The sequence below is a fragment of the Equus caballus genome, chromosome 4, assembly GCF_041296265.1.
Source record: "Equus caballus isolate H_3958 breed thoroughbred chromosome 4, TB-T2T, whole genome shotgun sequence".
In the NCBI taxonomy this organism is placed as follows: Eukaryota; Metazoa; Chordata; class Mammalia; order Perissodactyla; family Equidae; genus Equus; species Equus caballus.
Genome location: NC_091687.1, coordinates 16198574 through 16213915, shown reverse-complemented (window position 1 = coordinate 16213915; position 15342 = coordinate 16198574). Strand labels below are relative to the sequence as shown.

The 15342-nt window shown below is 55.9% G+C and overlaps 1 protein-coding gene across 2 annotated transcripts in view; it reads right to left on the bottom strand.

The window, feature by feature from the left end:
- Positions 1-988: 988 nt before the first annotated feature.
- ADCY1 (adenylate cyclase 1) overlaps positions 989-15342 on the bottom strand; it is a 150581-nt gene continuing 136227 nt past the window's right edge. For both annotated transcript variants that reach the window (XR_011437743.1, XM_005614861.4), the window contains exon 20: positions 989-9925. Coding sequence is in view for 1 of the 2 variants with exons in the window: in XM_005614861.4 (XP_005614918.3) it covers positions 9587-9925 (339 nt within the window). In the remaining variant the exon portion in view is untranslated. The remainder of the gene's footprint in view (positions 9926-15342) is intronic.

The following is a 15342-nucleotide window of genomic DNA, read 5'->3' as shown; positions in this document are numbered from 1 at the left end:
GTGCAGACTCCCCTCCCCCACAGACGGCACTGCCCCACGCTGCCACACACCCACATGTAACAGAAACAGACGTCCTAGCGCTTCCAGAGCACCACGCCCGTGCACCCCAGCTCTCCTCCCGCCCATTCTCCCAGGGTCTCCTGCGCCCTCCTCTGCCCATGGCTTCCACAGTGGTGGGCTCCCTACCAGCAGATCTCAGCTCTCTATGGTGACCACGCCCCTCTCCTGGCCACTCCACACACCACCACTGCACAGGCTTCTCAGGCCTGAGGCTTTGGAAGGTCTAGGTCAGGGGTGCATCTTGACCCACTCTCGAGGAGGCCCCAGCGTGGGCAGCCCGGGTCCATGGACTTTTCTGAGGATGCATGCGATGTAGAATCTGCCACAATTAGGGAAGATGCTCCTCTGCTCAGGTCTGGGAAGGAATTTTTCCTAAATCACGAGGACAGACATCACTCGCTCCTAGTAAATGCTGCCCCCGGCAGCCTTGAGCTGTGCCCAGATCAGGGATGACCTCTGCCCTGAGGTGGCCATCCCCACCTGCCCAGGTGGCCCAGCCCCAGCTCCCCTCCGTTTGCTAGGTCTGCGATGATGCACAGCAGATCAACAGAGAGAGTGAACCCCAACTTTCATATTTTATTTGGGGCAGGCAAGATTTTTTTCCTATTCTTTTATAAAAGATTAAAAGAACATCTGTTCATCAGAGAGACTAGTCGTAGGGAAGAGCAAATAATGCAAATTATCCTCCCTTGGAATCTCTTGTTTAGGAGCAAACATCGAGAGCCACAGTGTGTCCATGCACTGCTCCCGCCTGTCATGCGACGGGGCTTTCTCATCACAGGAGGAGCAAAGCCCATGCCAGGGTTGAGGAAGGACGAGGTGGACCACATTTTAGGAACGTCCCCCCCTGCAGGGTAAGTGGAACAGGCAGGAGTGTCTTTACAACATCCACACTGCCATTTGTTTTTCAATGAAGACGGCCACAGAGTTTAGTCAAGCAATTTTTTCCTTTTATTTTTGTTAAATAAGATTCCAGAAAGTATAGTGCAAACACTCAGTAGAAAAGTTGCAATTAAGAAATGTACATTCACATTTAACATTTCGGTCCATTCACTTTGTTTTTAAATAAAAATAGGACAAATTATTCAATTACTTGTCTCAATTTAACAACCTTGGAAAAGACTGGAAGGAACTCTACAGTGTTCAGTTGACGTAAAAATAGACCCGTATTGATTATACAAATCTATCATGAGAAGTTACCCGGTGATGTTGAGTTGTTGTCGTTCTGATACAGTCGCCTCGTTTTCACGTCTAAAGAAGCATTCTCAGTGAGCTCCACTGGTGGGAGAGCACGTCCCTGTGTCCACCCGCTCTGCGTTCCACGGAGGGACACAGCCATATCCACCCAGACGCAGAGGGGCTCAGGGTTTACACTCTTTCCCATCGAGTAAGGAAAATCCAGGGGTGGACTTTGGGTTTACCTAAACGAGAAGGGATCTACCACTAAGAGACGGTCATAGTCATTACACCGTCTTTGCTTGTGCAAGGTGGTGTGCAATCAGTGTGGATGAGAGACGAGCGAGGAAGGGGTGCTCGGGCTGAGGGAGGTGCTGCATGATTGGCGCAGGAGCTCCACAGGCTCCGGCTCCAGGACCCGCCGTGTGGCAGGGACGCTCTGCGGCCAGCCGGCAGATGGCCCAAGGCGGGCCTGTCCCTTTGTGTAGGCTGCGTGTTTTCGAGTTCAAACTAAGTTTCACACAATTAGGGATCTCACGGCATGCGACTCTGAGTGCAAATGGCTGCGTGTCCACAGTTTTAACAGGGATGAAGGCAAAACCGCGCCTCTCCAGGACTGATGCCCAGGGAGTGCCGGCGCTCCCGGTGTGTGCAAGAGGCGAACGGGCTTCTCAGGATTCCCAGAACCAGGGAAAGGTCCCCTGAGACGTGTGCTTTGTGCCCAGGGCCCGGAGTTGGGTGGGGGTTGCTGGTGGGGGCAAGAAACAAGTTCTGGCTGCTGGTGGGCCAACCGCCCACTGAGCGCGCCGTGGGAGGCGAGAACCCACGGACGTGGCCCTCTGAATGGCTATTCTTGCAGAGCAGCCCACACACGATTATTGAGCCCAAGAGATTGGATAGATCTCTCAGGGGTTAGTCTGGTGTATCCTCTGTTTACACATCAGTTCTCAATGTCACTGCCGACTCTTGGAAAACGACCCATCTGAAGCCTAGGCTGCCCGGTATGCAGGAGGCAGGGCTGGGGGAGGGCTGGGATGTGTGAATTCTGTGGTCTCCGATTTCTCCCCTCCATCCTGATCCTTGTCTTGCCTTCTGAACACTCCTGGTGAAATCTGCTCTTGGACATCCTCTAATCCCCAGGAAGGAACAGTGACCGTCTACACCGCACCAGTGTGACAAAGACTTTGGATGGCTCTGACCAGCACTTGGGAGCTGGGTTGGCTCCATGTAACTGGAGAAGCGTGTGTGGTTTTTGGGTGTCTGGGGCCCCCCAGGTCTCCCCTTATCTGATGTCAGAGAGGCCTCACAGAACGAGCCATCCTGCTTGCTGCAGGAGAGTCTGATTTCTTACATATGATGACAGGTTGTGCTGCGATGCAGTTTTAGGAAGAAAGTGGGATAAGACAAGGTGGGGATTTTCAAGCCTGACATTTTACGCCCTGCAAGGGTCAGCTGCTAAGCGAGAGACAGAGTTTAGCCAAGAGGACATTCAGTGTTCTCATCTTACCACGGGAGGTCCAGGCGAGGCCACCGCCACGCCTGGGACACATCCTGGGCAAACTTGCCTGCTGGGACCCGCCTCGGTGCTCAGAACCAGCCTCCGGGTGCCCCACCATGGTGGGCGCTCGTGTGCGGATGAGCCAGAGGTTCCATCCAAACCAACACAATGTTGCCAATTTCACTGTCCGCAAAGAGCCACCGAAGATAATGGAAAACCCAGGGGCTAGGAATGGACAAGACAGGATGAATCTGGCCCTGCCACGCAGCACTGTGTGACTTTGCCCAAGTCTGTAACCTCTCTGAGCCTCAGACTCCTCATGGTAACCACACCTCCCTCCATGGGCTATTTGGAGGGGAGGCCAGTGAAGCTCTGGGAAGGTGCTCTGTCAGCTCTGGAGCTAGATTTGGGTCTTAGTCATTTCCTTAGTTTGTGGTCACATCAAAAGGCCCACTGGGGACATATTTTAATTAGACAGGAGAGCGACTCTTGGCTTTTCCCTGTGGTTATCAGTGCAGAACACACTGAACCTAGTGAGGTGTAGGAAGGAACTCACTGATGTCACAGAGGGAAGAAGGACTGTATCCCATCAACGGTCACCCGTCGCGTGCTGTGGCTGCAGCAGCGTCAGGCCAGGTGGCAGCCGCTGTGGTCGGCTTTCTGATTGCCAAGGTGTCTTTCTAGACAGTTGTGAACCACACCCAAGACGACCACGTGTCTACGTTTTCCCTTCCTATCACACAAGCCAGAGACCGACGCTGACAAACCCTCGTGGGGAAGGCCAGCTGCCCAAAGGCTCGGGGGCTGCAAGGAGGGGGGTGGCAGGGCCGGCGGAGTCCTCCCTCGGGAATTCCTGAACCCACACCCCTGGCGGCTCTCTCCACAGACCTCCACGTATACCAAAACCCAAAGGAAACAAAAATAAAAACCATATAAACAAGAGGACCAGTTCAGTGCCTCGATGCCCCTGGACTTCAGTACTGATGTTGTGGAGAGATTCTTTCAAAAAAATCAAGAAAAGAGACTTTCTTTCTCTCTAACAGTGGTTGGAGACAGAGGCCCAGCCACCAGGAGGACCCCTGTGGGGATCACAGCTGCCTCCGCGCCCGGGAAGCTGCAGTCCCTGCCCACCCCTTCCTCTCTGGGTCAGGATTTCTCAGGGGAGGCAGGACAAGGGGTATGCCCTGGGGGGCATCACGCCGTATTCCAAGATAATTTTGTTCTTTACACAAATCCATCCTAATTCCAGGAACAAATAACTGATTTTAACTTTGCTTATGCCACGCCACGCGTACACACACACGCGCAGATGTGAATTAAGCGTGGCCTCTGGCAGAGTAATTATTTTTTATCTCGGTGAGCAGATTTGATGTGGAACAGATGGACTGTATTTTCAGGGCATTACGGAGTACAAACGTCTGAGTTGGTTACCATGAAGTCAAGTTGTTCAGGGAGCTCCAGGCCCAAAATGGGGCACCTGAAATTGGGTCTATTACTTTTATGAAATGGACAATGGTGGTGACAAATTTCCTCGTCCCATCACTGGACCTCCCGCAGTACGCGTGTGACAGAGAGAAGATGATGGAACCCCCGAGGCTTCCCCAAGCGTCTCCTAGGCCTCCCAGAGCTGAAGCGTCCGTGGGAGGGCTCGAGCCCGGCGCGTGGCCGTCTGGGGTTGTCCCACAGGGACCTGACGCTTTGAGGGGGAAAATCTAGGTCAGGGTTCCAGGCACGGAGGCTGAGCCCTCAGTGAGGAGCTAAGGGGTTGTGTCCGGGTTGACCCGCCGCCCTGTGTCCTGCTGCTGGCCACACTGGCCCCTGAACTGTCCCCTCCAGGTACCCCTCTGCATCCCTGAGCTCCTACATGCCAACATTCAGTAGCTCCGCGGCCACACTGTCTCCAGGCATGGGGCCTGCCTTCAGCTCCTCACCACCATTTCACAGAGTCACAGACATTCTGCCCACTGGCAGGAGGAACGGCCTGTCGGCACTCCCCGGGGCCACCACCAAGGCAGGCCTGGGACCACCCACTAGCTCCCTGAGTCCATCCTCAGATCACCCACAACTGGGAGACTGTTGTTCCTCCAGCTGAGCCAGATGGAGCCTTCCTGAACAAATGCCAAGGCCTCCCTGCCCTCCAGGAGCGGGGCTTCAAGCTCTCCCCACCCCTCAGCATGGGGCCCGGGGCTGGGTGCAGCTGTGGTGGAGGGTCTGGACTGGGAGACTGGCCTCAGCCCATCAACTCAGGTGTGACTTGGGGGGTATCATGGGGGGCCAGGGCCCACGGGAGGTTGCAGTGACTCCATTCCCCTACTGCCCACTTGGCTAACTGTGGACACCTGGCCGTGACCTTTCCTCATGGCCTGTGTTGTGACGACTGGTATTGTGGTATCAGTGTTCCTGGGCTAAGACCTGCCTTCATTGTCCACTAAACCCAATTTGGAGGCCTGAGCCACCACAATTGGCCTCCTGACACCCAGGCCGGCCTGCCGTGGGCCCCTGGTGTCCTGCCAGCTGACCTCTGGGCCCCCACCATAGTCCACGGCCAATCCTGAATCTGACTTAAACCCACCCCTAGCATAAGGACCCCTGAGGACAAACACAAGCCCCAAGATACCGTGTGAGGAAACATCACGCCTTGCATCATCCACTTGCCACGGAACCTGGAGCCCTAAATGAGGAGGGGACGCTGCCTCGCACTTCTAACGTGAACGTTCAAAGCCAAGTGCAGCTGGGGAGGCAGGATGTCCCGGCCCAGGGACACTGCTGTGCAACCAGCCTCCAGCTGCCACAGCTCGCCCCTTATTTATGTCACCAAACCAAACATCTTGAAACCAACTGCCTCTAAGGTTGATTTTTTGTTTGTTTGTTACTCCTTTTTTTTTTTAATTGAAGCCATTATACAACCAGAGACAAAATTTCTGGGGGCTTCTTTATATACAGAGCCCACAGCTCTGCACGTTTCAGAATTAAAAGTACTAACAGCAATTCTGTGACCTGCCCTCATCACACTGCCGCTCGCTGCACGGCAGGTGCGCACGTGTGAACTCCATTCCCCGTGCCCCGCACCTGCATGGCAGGCACAGGGCAGCATCCACCTTACAGGTGCATGCATGTGTGTCATGGGCAGGGCCTGCCATACGGGTAGAGACCAGCAGGATCCCAGGACCCAGGAGATCACAGGAGCATGCCGTGTAGAAGGGGGGCACCCTGCAACGAGACAGGTCCACCTGCCCAGCTGAAAACCTAAGCACGGGGCTGATGCGCCAACCCAACCCTTCCTTCTCGAGCAGCAGGTGCAAGCAAGGATTTAAATACGGTCTCTAGGCTGCTACTGGGACGACGGCACAGTATTCCCATCAGGTGGAAACAGAAGATGGCGTCTCTGAAGGCCGGCTGCATCCTGTCCAAGCCCAGAGCCCACACATTAACCATGGTCTCCCGCGGAAGACGGGCGTCCTGGCCAAGGGGCTCGGCTCCTGCAGGGACGGCACCGTGCCCTCACTGCACCGTATGGACTTGCTGAGACACGGTAAGGAGAGTCACGGATCTGCACAGGCCTGGGGGGGCGCCCCTGCCTCCCTCCTTCCTCACCCTGAGGATGACCTGACAAGGGCAGAAGCTGGTCTCTGCTCCTAAGCCCAGGGTGCTGATAGCAAGCCCCAAAGAGGGAGGTGCCCCGAGCTGGGTCTGCAGAAGGGCTGGGAGCCTGGGGGGGTGCCAGTGCCTACAGCGCCATTCAATTCCGGCAAACCCATACGTGTGGCTTGTGTCTGAATTACCAACCTGCTTTGGACCAGACTTGTCTCTATAGTCCAGAGTTAGAGTTATTGCTTCTAGTGACGGAAGGTGTCCGGAAGCCCGGTGGCTTCAGAGTCTGATAAACATGGCAGGCTCCGGGTAGCTGGGTCTGTGGGGGGGCGTCCACCCTGCAGGACACAGACCCCTGCAGAGTGGACCGGCCTGGGGTCGGCGGTCCTTGGAAGCATCTGGAAGTTTGGGCTGCATTCTACTCTACTGAGGTTGGGCACAAGAGGCATGCAAGGGTCACGAAGGGACACACAGGGTCATTCTGAAGGGCAGCGGCATCGCCAAGCAGGAATGCGATGCATGAGGACGTCACACATCGGGCTAACGTGCGCCATTCGCACAGGGTTGGGCTTTTCCTCGTTTTGGTAGGAGTGAACAGGCAGCACCCGTAACGGGTGCAGTATTTACAGAGCATCTCAAAATAAATAATTTAGAGAGAATCCTACTCAGAAGGCTCTAACGTTTGTACATGAATATTGTACAAGATTAAAAATAAATAAGGCAATATCATACAGTCTTATCACAAATAAAAGGAAGTGGTGTTCACCAAACCCAAGGAACGTATGGCTAAACCCGGCTCCTGCCCACAGGAAGCAAGGAGGGTTTGGGATTGCTGATGATGAAGGAGGTGTCGCTCACTGAAGCAGAAACCTCGCCGTTCCAGAACCGTCGAGGCCCAGATGGCTTCCCGCCGCAGCTGTAACAAGCGGTTTTGCACAACGCAGGCGCATGGTCTCGCGGTTCTGTGGACCTGAGGTCCAGGTGCAGCGAGGCGGGCTGAACGTCAGGAGCCTCACGGGAAGTCTGGTGTCACTGGCTGGGCTCTCACTAGAGGCTCGGGATCCAACTGCCTCCAGATCACTCAGGTCAGTGCCGAATTCAGCGCCTATGGTGGTGGGAGGGACGCCCCGCTTCCTTGCTGGCTGTCGGCTGAGGCGTCCTCACCCTCCGCCGGCCGCAGCCCCTCATCTTTAAACCAGCAGTCTTGTGCTGTGAATCGTCCTGACTGCCCTGCCTCCTTCGTCCACTTCTAAGGGGCCACGTGGTCACAGTGAGCCCACCCAGAGAGTGCAGGATCCTCTCCCCAGCTAAATTCCCTCTGCAAAGCCCCCTTTGCTGTGTGACAGAGCATACTCACAGAGTCGGGCCACTGTCCTGTCCACCCCCCACCCGCACTGCCCTGGGGTGGAAGCTTGCCCATGAAGAGCAGGCGGCAGCAGGGCCCTGGCCAAGGTCTCAGCCCTGCCGCTGAGCGCAGACACAAGCACCCACAGGCAGAACCAAGAGCCGGCACCAGGCTCCCAAGATGACTCAGTTTCCCCTGAAGGAATCATGCCACGTGGGGAAATTTGACCACTGAGTCATTCTCAAAGGAGCCATGGCCGTTACTGGCCCAGCACAGAGCTGGTTCTCAGGAGGGAGGTGCCACGATGCTCAAGCAGGGCACGTCTGACGAAGGCCGTCCACCTACCCACCTCCAGCCCGAGTCCCCCCTCACTGCCAGGACACAGGAACTGGCGGCCGGCCATGCTGGCTGCCCTGCAGAGCCCCCGGGCTGAACTGCTCCAGCTCCAGCCAAGCCCCTGCTGCCTGCTGCCCCGCATAGCTACACAGCTGGGCAGAGGTTGCTCACTCTCACACGCCCACAATGGGAGCTCCCAGGGACACCACCAGCCACCCCCATGTGGCTCAGTCCAGAGGGAGCCCCAGTACCATCCTTACAGGTTAGGACCCCCAGGGAGGGGGTGGAGCCCTGAGGATCAGTGAGGAGCGGGCCCCCCAGGCAAGCTGGCTTTGACCGAGCAGGGCTCACCTGCAGCCCACAGAGCCCTCCTGGCTGCGTGTGGGAGCTGCGGGTCTCAACGTCCGTCCCCCTACTGACTTCCCAGGACCTTCCCTCCGGTTTCAAGCTGGCTTCCTGCCTGGAGTCGAGAGCTGAGGTCTCCAGGTGCCAGGCCTCATCCGACTATTTCTGGCCAGTCCCTTCCCACTGGCTCTCCTGGAACCCTGTCGCCCAACACATCCTGGCATGTCCTCGGTCTCCATTTCCACGGCGACAGTGGAGAAGCGCACATGGGAGGTTCCACAGAATGCCCCACAGTCACTTTCCTTGCAACTTGGAGCTGGGACACGTAGATTTACGGCCACAGACTCACTCCGAAATACTCGTCTGCCAAAGAAACATCTTCCGTTGAGGAGACCTTCTCACAGTTGTGAAGTTCACTTGTTTTCAAAATTGACACAGACTTGCACGCCACGGCCAAAAGGAAAGGTAAGAAATGACACCAACGGCTTTTTCTCCTTTGAACAAACCCAGTGATACGGGCAGAGAGGGGAATGCCCAGGTTTAGAGGAGCCGACGCCCTCAGGCGGGGCAGGTGGAGAGCGCGCAGGCAGAAAAGGAACTGATGCTGGTCATGACACAGAGATGTGGCTGCAGGGCCCTGGAGAATTCCAGAAGACCTGCCTCTGGCTCTTAGCAAAAAACGGCTCTTGAAGAAAGCCAGCGGCCACCACCATCCGTGCAGTGGGACAGGGGCTTCTTAATTCTCCCCAAACTGTCTGAGGCCCAGGCAGCAGCTCTAGGCCTGGTCCCAGCCCTCCTGATCATGCCCATCAAGGCCTGCCCCCTACTCCAGGCTCCTGCAGGCCGCTGCCCAGGCGGGGCTGCTGCGTATCGGTCTCAGGGCTTGAGACCAGCCAGCCGGACATCCACAAGCTGTCTCATAGCCTGCAGCTCTGGGGAATGTTCTGAAGGTCCCGATGCCCGATGCCAACTTGGCCAACCCTGGGGCCTGCCGAGGAGAGGCTGGAGCAAGCACAGACACTGTGAAAGCCTCGCGTCCATGTGGACGGGATTCTCCCCTCACCCGAGTCACTGCCCAGCTGCTTCGGGTCCTGCCTGGGCAGCTCCCCTTTCCCAGCCCAGCTGCTGGCCCCCGGTCCTGCTCTGCTGGCAGGGCTGGTCCTTGCTGGAGCCCCCAGGGGCCCGACGCCCAGAGCATTCACGCCCTGTGCCCACAGCGGCGAGTGTGGGCTCCGCTAAGCCTCCTTTCCAGCTGCTCCAGGGGGCAGGGGTGGGCCGGGAGGCCCAGGGGCGATCCCCGAGCCCTGCAGAGCCCCCAGCCCAGCTGTGACCGGGAGGCCAGCCACGGCGGGCACAGGGGGGTGGCCCGTGGCCAGTCTGGTCTGGAGGCCAGCTCTGCCGTAAGGATACATTTTCCGCTCCGAGTTCAGGGACCTGGATTGGGAGCCATTTCCGTCGGTCCTGCCTTCCAGGAAGTATGTTAGCATCTCGCCCTTGCCCTTGACACTGACTTTGCCTCGGCACACGAAACGGTACGCACCCCGCCGCAGCAGCCGGTGCACCTCCTCCGTCACCTGCAGCAGGGAAGAGCAGGTGTCACTCGTGGTCAACAGGGGAGGACTCCTGGGCAGGAGCCCACGGAAGGTTCCCTCCTCCACCCGCCACAGCCCACCCCACCATCACCGGACTCTGGCCTCCCCAGCTCGGCCTGGAAGCAGGGGCCTCTGGTCCTCCTACAGTCACCCTGGTCACTCTGGGAGGACATGAACCTGCGAAGAGAGCCCAGGGAACTCAGAGAGGCCCTCCTGTTGGCCTTGGACAAGCAGGAGAGGACTGTGTTCATCGTCAGGAGTGCCCAGAGCGGTGGGCTGGTGGATGGACAGGGCCACCCAGCCCCAGCACAGGGGCTGGGTGTGAGCTGCGTGGGCACCCCATGCTCTAGCCAGACAGCCAGATGGGATCCAGCTCCAGCTGGGGAGAGACAAGAGCAGGACTGGCTCCCAGAGCCAGGGCTCTTGGTACCCAGGAACCTCAGACGTTCTGGAGGGTCGGGGCACTGGCAGGTACCTGCTCAGCTGGTGGGGGCACAGCAGAGAGTGGAGTCAGGCAGCACCAGGTTTCCACCCGTTGCTGGCACGGAGCCTCAGTGCCAGAGGGATGGGGTGCCAATCGCCAGCCTGGCCTCGGAGGGCCCGGGCGTGGGGCTGCTGGCACAAAGGGTGGTGGGTATGTCCCCCAGAGACAACAAGGCATGGCTCACTCCCCTCACTCTCAGGTTCCCAGCCAATATTTCACCCAGAAGAATTCCTGTGTCACAACGTTAGAAAAAAGCTAAAAGACAAGAAAGCACTTTCTACTAAAGTTCTGTAAACGAAGAGGACACGATTGCCTGCTCTCCCCTCGCTTTGCCCCTTTATGTTGGAGGAGGAGACCACCTCGCTCCTCGTTTCCCCATGTCCCCCCCCACCCCTCAGGTCATCCATCTCTGGCATCTTCTGTTCAAACAACCGTATCCATCCTGAGCCCACGCCCTCACATCCCGTCCCCAGGCGGGTCAGTCCCACAGAGCTGGGCAGCAGGACCCGCACTCTTCCCTGTCAGCTGAGCTTGCAGGTTGCCCCATTTTCGGCATGGCTCTTGCACTCACTAACAATTGGCCTGGTTCCTTGCGAGCATGCCATCTAATCCCTCACGGACGCTTAGTGTCTCCACACACACTGGTCTGTCTCACTGCGTCTTATCATGGCTGTCAAAACACGTGGCAGGTATTCATAAGTGCTTGATGAATGAAGAAAGGAAGGAAGGAGGGAACGAGTGAGTGAGTGAGTGAGGGCAACTGAGGCCTGCCAGAAACCTGTGCAGGGCAGCACAGAAAACAAAAACCACCACAAAACATCGGAACCTGCACAGCTCCCGGGGCAGTGACGTCCACCCTGGATCTAAAGTGCTGGGGAGAGGCCCCTCAGCGCCCCCATGGAAAATCAGACAGACCCGGCTGACCCACGAGTGTAGACGGGAGAGGAAGGAACAGAGCGTGCTTGACCTACAGGAGGCGAGGGAGGCTATTATTCCCCTGAATTAATTAACTCCACCAATTTCTGTGGCCGTCCGTCAGCGAGGCAAGGGCTGGTGCCCTCGCGGCTGGGCTCGGGCATGCTGGGCATTCTGGGGAAAGTTTTGTGGCTCCTTACTGGGCCTTCTGCTGTCCACCCACAGGGACAGAGCCTGGGGAGTCAGGACGGCCTGGTGGAGGCAGGAGGATGCCTGGGGCCTGGACTTGTGCCCTGTCCACAATGTCTCTTGGCGCTGGAGCAGCTCGGGCTGTCCCTCAGTGTCCCGCCCTCGGCCTCCCCCCAAGGACTCATAAATGAGAAGAACGCCATCCACGTAGAGGAAGTGTGCCTTGGTCAGCTTGATGTGGAATATCATATTCATAAGACAGCTGGTAAGAGAATGTGGGGAGTGTTTGACTCCCTAGGGTGCAGGGGGTGCTGGTGGCCCTGAAGCTGCCAAAGACCCCAAACCAGGGCCATGCCAGGGCTGGAGCCACGGGCTCCACCCACACTCAGTCTCCCAGCCGGGCTCAGGGTGCCCCTAAAGTCCTGGGTGGAACTGAGCAATAGACTGGCCAGTTATAAACGGAGACACCATCGTCACGACTCAGATGTGGCCTCTTGGACACAAGGTCGCATAATGTACTGCAGTACAGGCTCTGTTCTCTCCTTTCACAACTGAACCCACAATCTGCCCATCGAGAGACACCTGCGCTTCCTGGGCCCAACGTCCAGCTTGAGCCCCGAGATACCACACTGAGGAGCCTCTGAGTCTTGTCGTTCGGGTGGACCCCTTCCTTTCTCTTGTTTTAGGAAGGATGCGAGGTAATAAAATATCCAGACAGCTGGACAGAGAAACGCTGGAGGTAAAGATGACCCATCGCCCCGTGCTCACCACCTGCAGCACACGTGCAGCAGGGCTGCCGTCTGAACGCAGGCAGGGACGGGCCTGGCATCCAGTGGGCTGCCTGGGAGCTGGGCTGCGCTCCCCCTGTGCCCTCTCAGCCTTGAGATGTTAAGCCAGGAGTCAGAGGCCTTGAATCAGGGTGTCCCGATGTTACTGTGGTGGGTCCCAGTGAGGGGCAGGGTCGGGAGCTCAGAGAGACAGCTGAGCAAGGACCCGAGAGACGAGCTCCCCAAGAGGCCTTGAGGGAGGTCACCTGAGAGTCCCCAGTAAAGTCTGATTGTTACTCATCTGCATGACGTCCCCTGTGTCTCCATGAGGCGGGCTGGAAACTCTTCCTAGAGTTCTCCATTTGGCCCTGGGGGGCAGGGACCCTCCCCCACCCTTTCTGAGAGTGTGTGGGCCCCCAGGTGGCATTTCAGGGAAGTGCCTGCTCAGTCCGCGAGCTGATGGCAGAGGGGGAACCTGGGTGTCCTCGTGCTCAACCGTCCCTGGCCGCCTTACTCCTGGGAAGCTGGGGCCCTGAGATGTCCCAGGGCTGTGGTCTGCACAGATCCTCTTGGCTGCCTCTCCTGGGACAGCGGTTTAAGGAGGGGGTCTCCTTTTTTAGAATTTTGACACAAAAGAAGGAAGGTTCCAGCAGAGGGCTAAGGAATTAGAACATGGGTGGGTAATACTGAGTAGATATTGTCTTCAGGAAAAAGTAAGAGACCTCTCTGCAAACCTTTATCATTAATAACTGAGTCTCTCATCGGCTTCTTCAAGGAAAGAACCAAATGTTTAATTTAAACCCAGCAAAGGGAAGAGGATTTCTACTGGGCTGTGACCAAGAACCCCTAAAACAACCATGCAACAGTGCAGTGTGTTTCTCTCTTAAATCAGGGAGGAGGCGTGATGGACTGGCGGAGCAGTGCCTCTGGCAAAGGGGGTGGTCACGTGACCAGGCGATGGCCAGCATGGTAGGCCGGATGAAGGGACTGCAATGGTTTCATTCAAGTTGACTGAAATGTCAACATGGCCCAACTCCAGTCATACCCTGTCCCAAGCACATGGGTGCTGACATCAGGCCAGATGGAGGGAGGCAAGAGGCTCTGGTCTGCAAAGACACCCCTTGATGCGAGTCCTCTGGGGAGGTTCATGTGGAGGGACAGGGGCTCACAGCAGACAGCAGGACACACTGCCCGGTAGGGAGTCCAGAAACAGATGTGCTGGCAGGTGACCATGTGGGGAGCAGGAAGAATTCTGCCCACACAGCTGGGAGCAGCCTTGAGAGAGCCCCTCAGCATCCCCAAGGGGGTCACAGGGCTTGCTGGGGCCCAGGCCAGGCTCCCAGAGGGGACCCAACGACACTAGTGTTTGGGTAAGACGTCAGGACCTGGCGGTGTTGGCAGCACACAGGGCTGTGATTCTCCTAAGCATCCCTGTGTGTTTGGTCTGAGCTCCACGCAGTGACCCTGCCCACCAGTGGGGATGGGTGTAAGAAGCCCCATCATCTGGGGGACAGGCCTGAGAAGGGAAGGGAGGACAGACAGAGCAGGCACAGGTGACAGAGGCCCTGAGTGGGCAATATCTTGGGGCAGCCCAGCAGCAGGGGGAGGCCCAGCAGGAAGGGGAGGCCACAGGCAGATGGCCTGCCCAGGGGCTGAGGGGACAAGGATGGTTCCGAGCAGGGGAGTGGCTGACTCAGATCTGATTTCAGAAGCTGAAATGACACATTGACTTGGGACAGTGGCCAGGCCAGAGAGTGGATAGGGCTTCAGTCACGGTCCCCCGGGGTGTGACCAGCTCCTGAGGAAGGCTTCGAGGAGCACAGGTGAAGGATCATATCAGGAAAGGAACGTGGCACCCTGGGGTGGGTGGCGGTGACAGCGACACAACAATGTGGATGCGCTTACACCACTGAGCTGTGCACTGAAAAGTGGCTAAGATGGTAAACTTCATGTTATGTGTACGTCACCACAATAAAAGAAGTTTTATAGAAAGATGCAGACAGGCACAGATGCTGTGAGGAGACACTGCCTATGTTCTGAGCAGCAGGAGAGCGCCGTGAAGATTTAGGTCTCCCTGTCTTTGAAACTGATGGGTCCAAGGGATCCACCAATGAATGCTGGGACAGGGCATGTGAACGGAACAGGCAGGATGCGGGAAGCCCAGGCTGACAACCTTCTCATCTGAACCACATCTTGCAAGTTGCTGCACCCGATGCCTTTCTCAAACCTGGGGTGTTTGTCATATATGGCCTTTATTATGTTGAGGTACTTTCCTTCTATACCCATTGTATTGAGAGTTTTTATCATAAATGGATGTTGAATTTTGTCAAAGGTTTTTCTGTCTCTATTGAGATCATGTGACTTTTATCTTTTATTTTGTTAATGTGGTGTATCACATTGATTTGTGGACATTGAACCATCCCTGCATCCCTGGAATACATTCCACCTAATGGTGGTATATGATCCTTTCGATTTATTATCATGTTTGATTTGCTAATATTTTGTTGAGAACTTTTGCATTTATGTTCATCAGCAATATTGGTCTGTAATTTTCCCTTTTTGTGTCGTCCCTGTCTGGTTTTGGTATCACAGTAATGTTGGCTTTGTAAAATGAGTTAGGAAGTATTTCTCCTCTTCAAATTTTGGAAGAATTTGAGAAGGATAGGTATTAAATCTTCTTTGAATGTTGGATAGAATTCACCAGAGAAAATGTCTGGTCCTGGATTTTTGCTTTTTGGGAGGTTTTTAATCACTGTTTCAATCATCTTACTAATGATCGGTCCATTCAGATTCTCTATTTCTTCTTGATTCAGTTTTGAAAGGTTGTATGATTCTAAGAATTCATCCATTTCTTCTAGGTTATCCAATTTGTCGTCCTATAGCTTTTCAAAAACGACAGCCAACATCATACCCAATGGTGAAAAACTGAAAGCTATTCCTCTGAGAACAAGAACTATACAAGAGTGGGCACTCTTGCTACTCTTACTCAATATAATATTGGAAGTCCTAGCCAGAGCAATTAGGCAAGAAAAAGAAATAAAAGG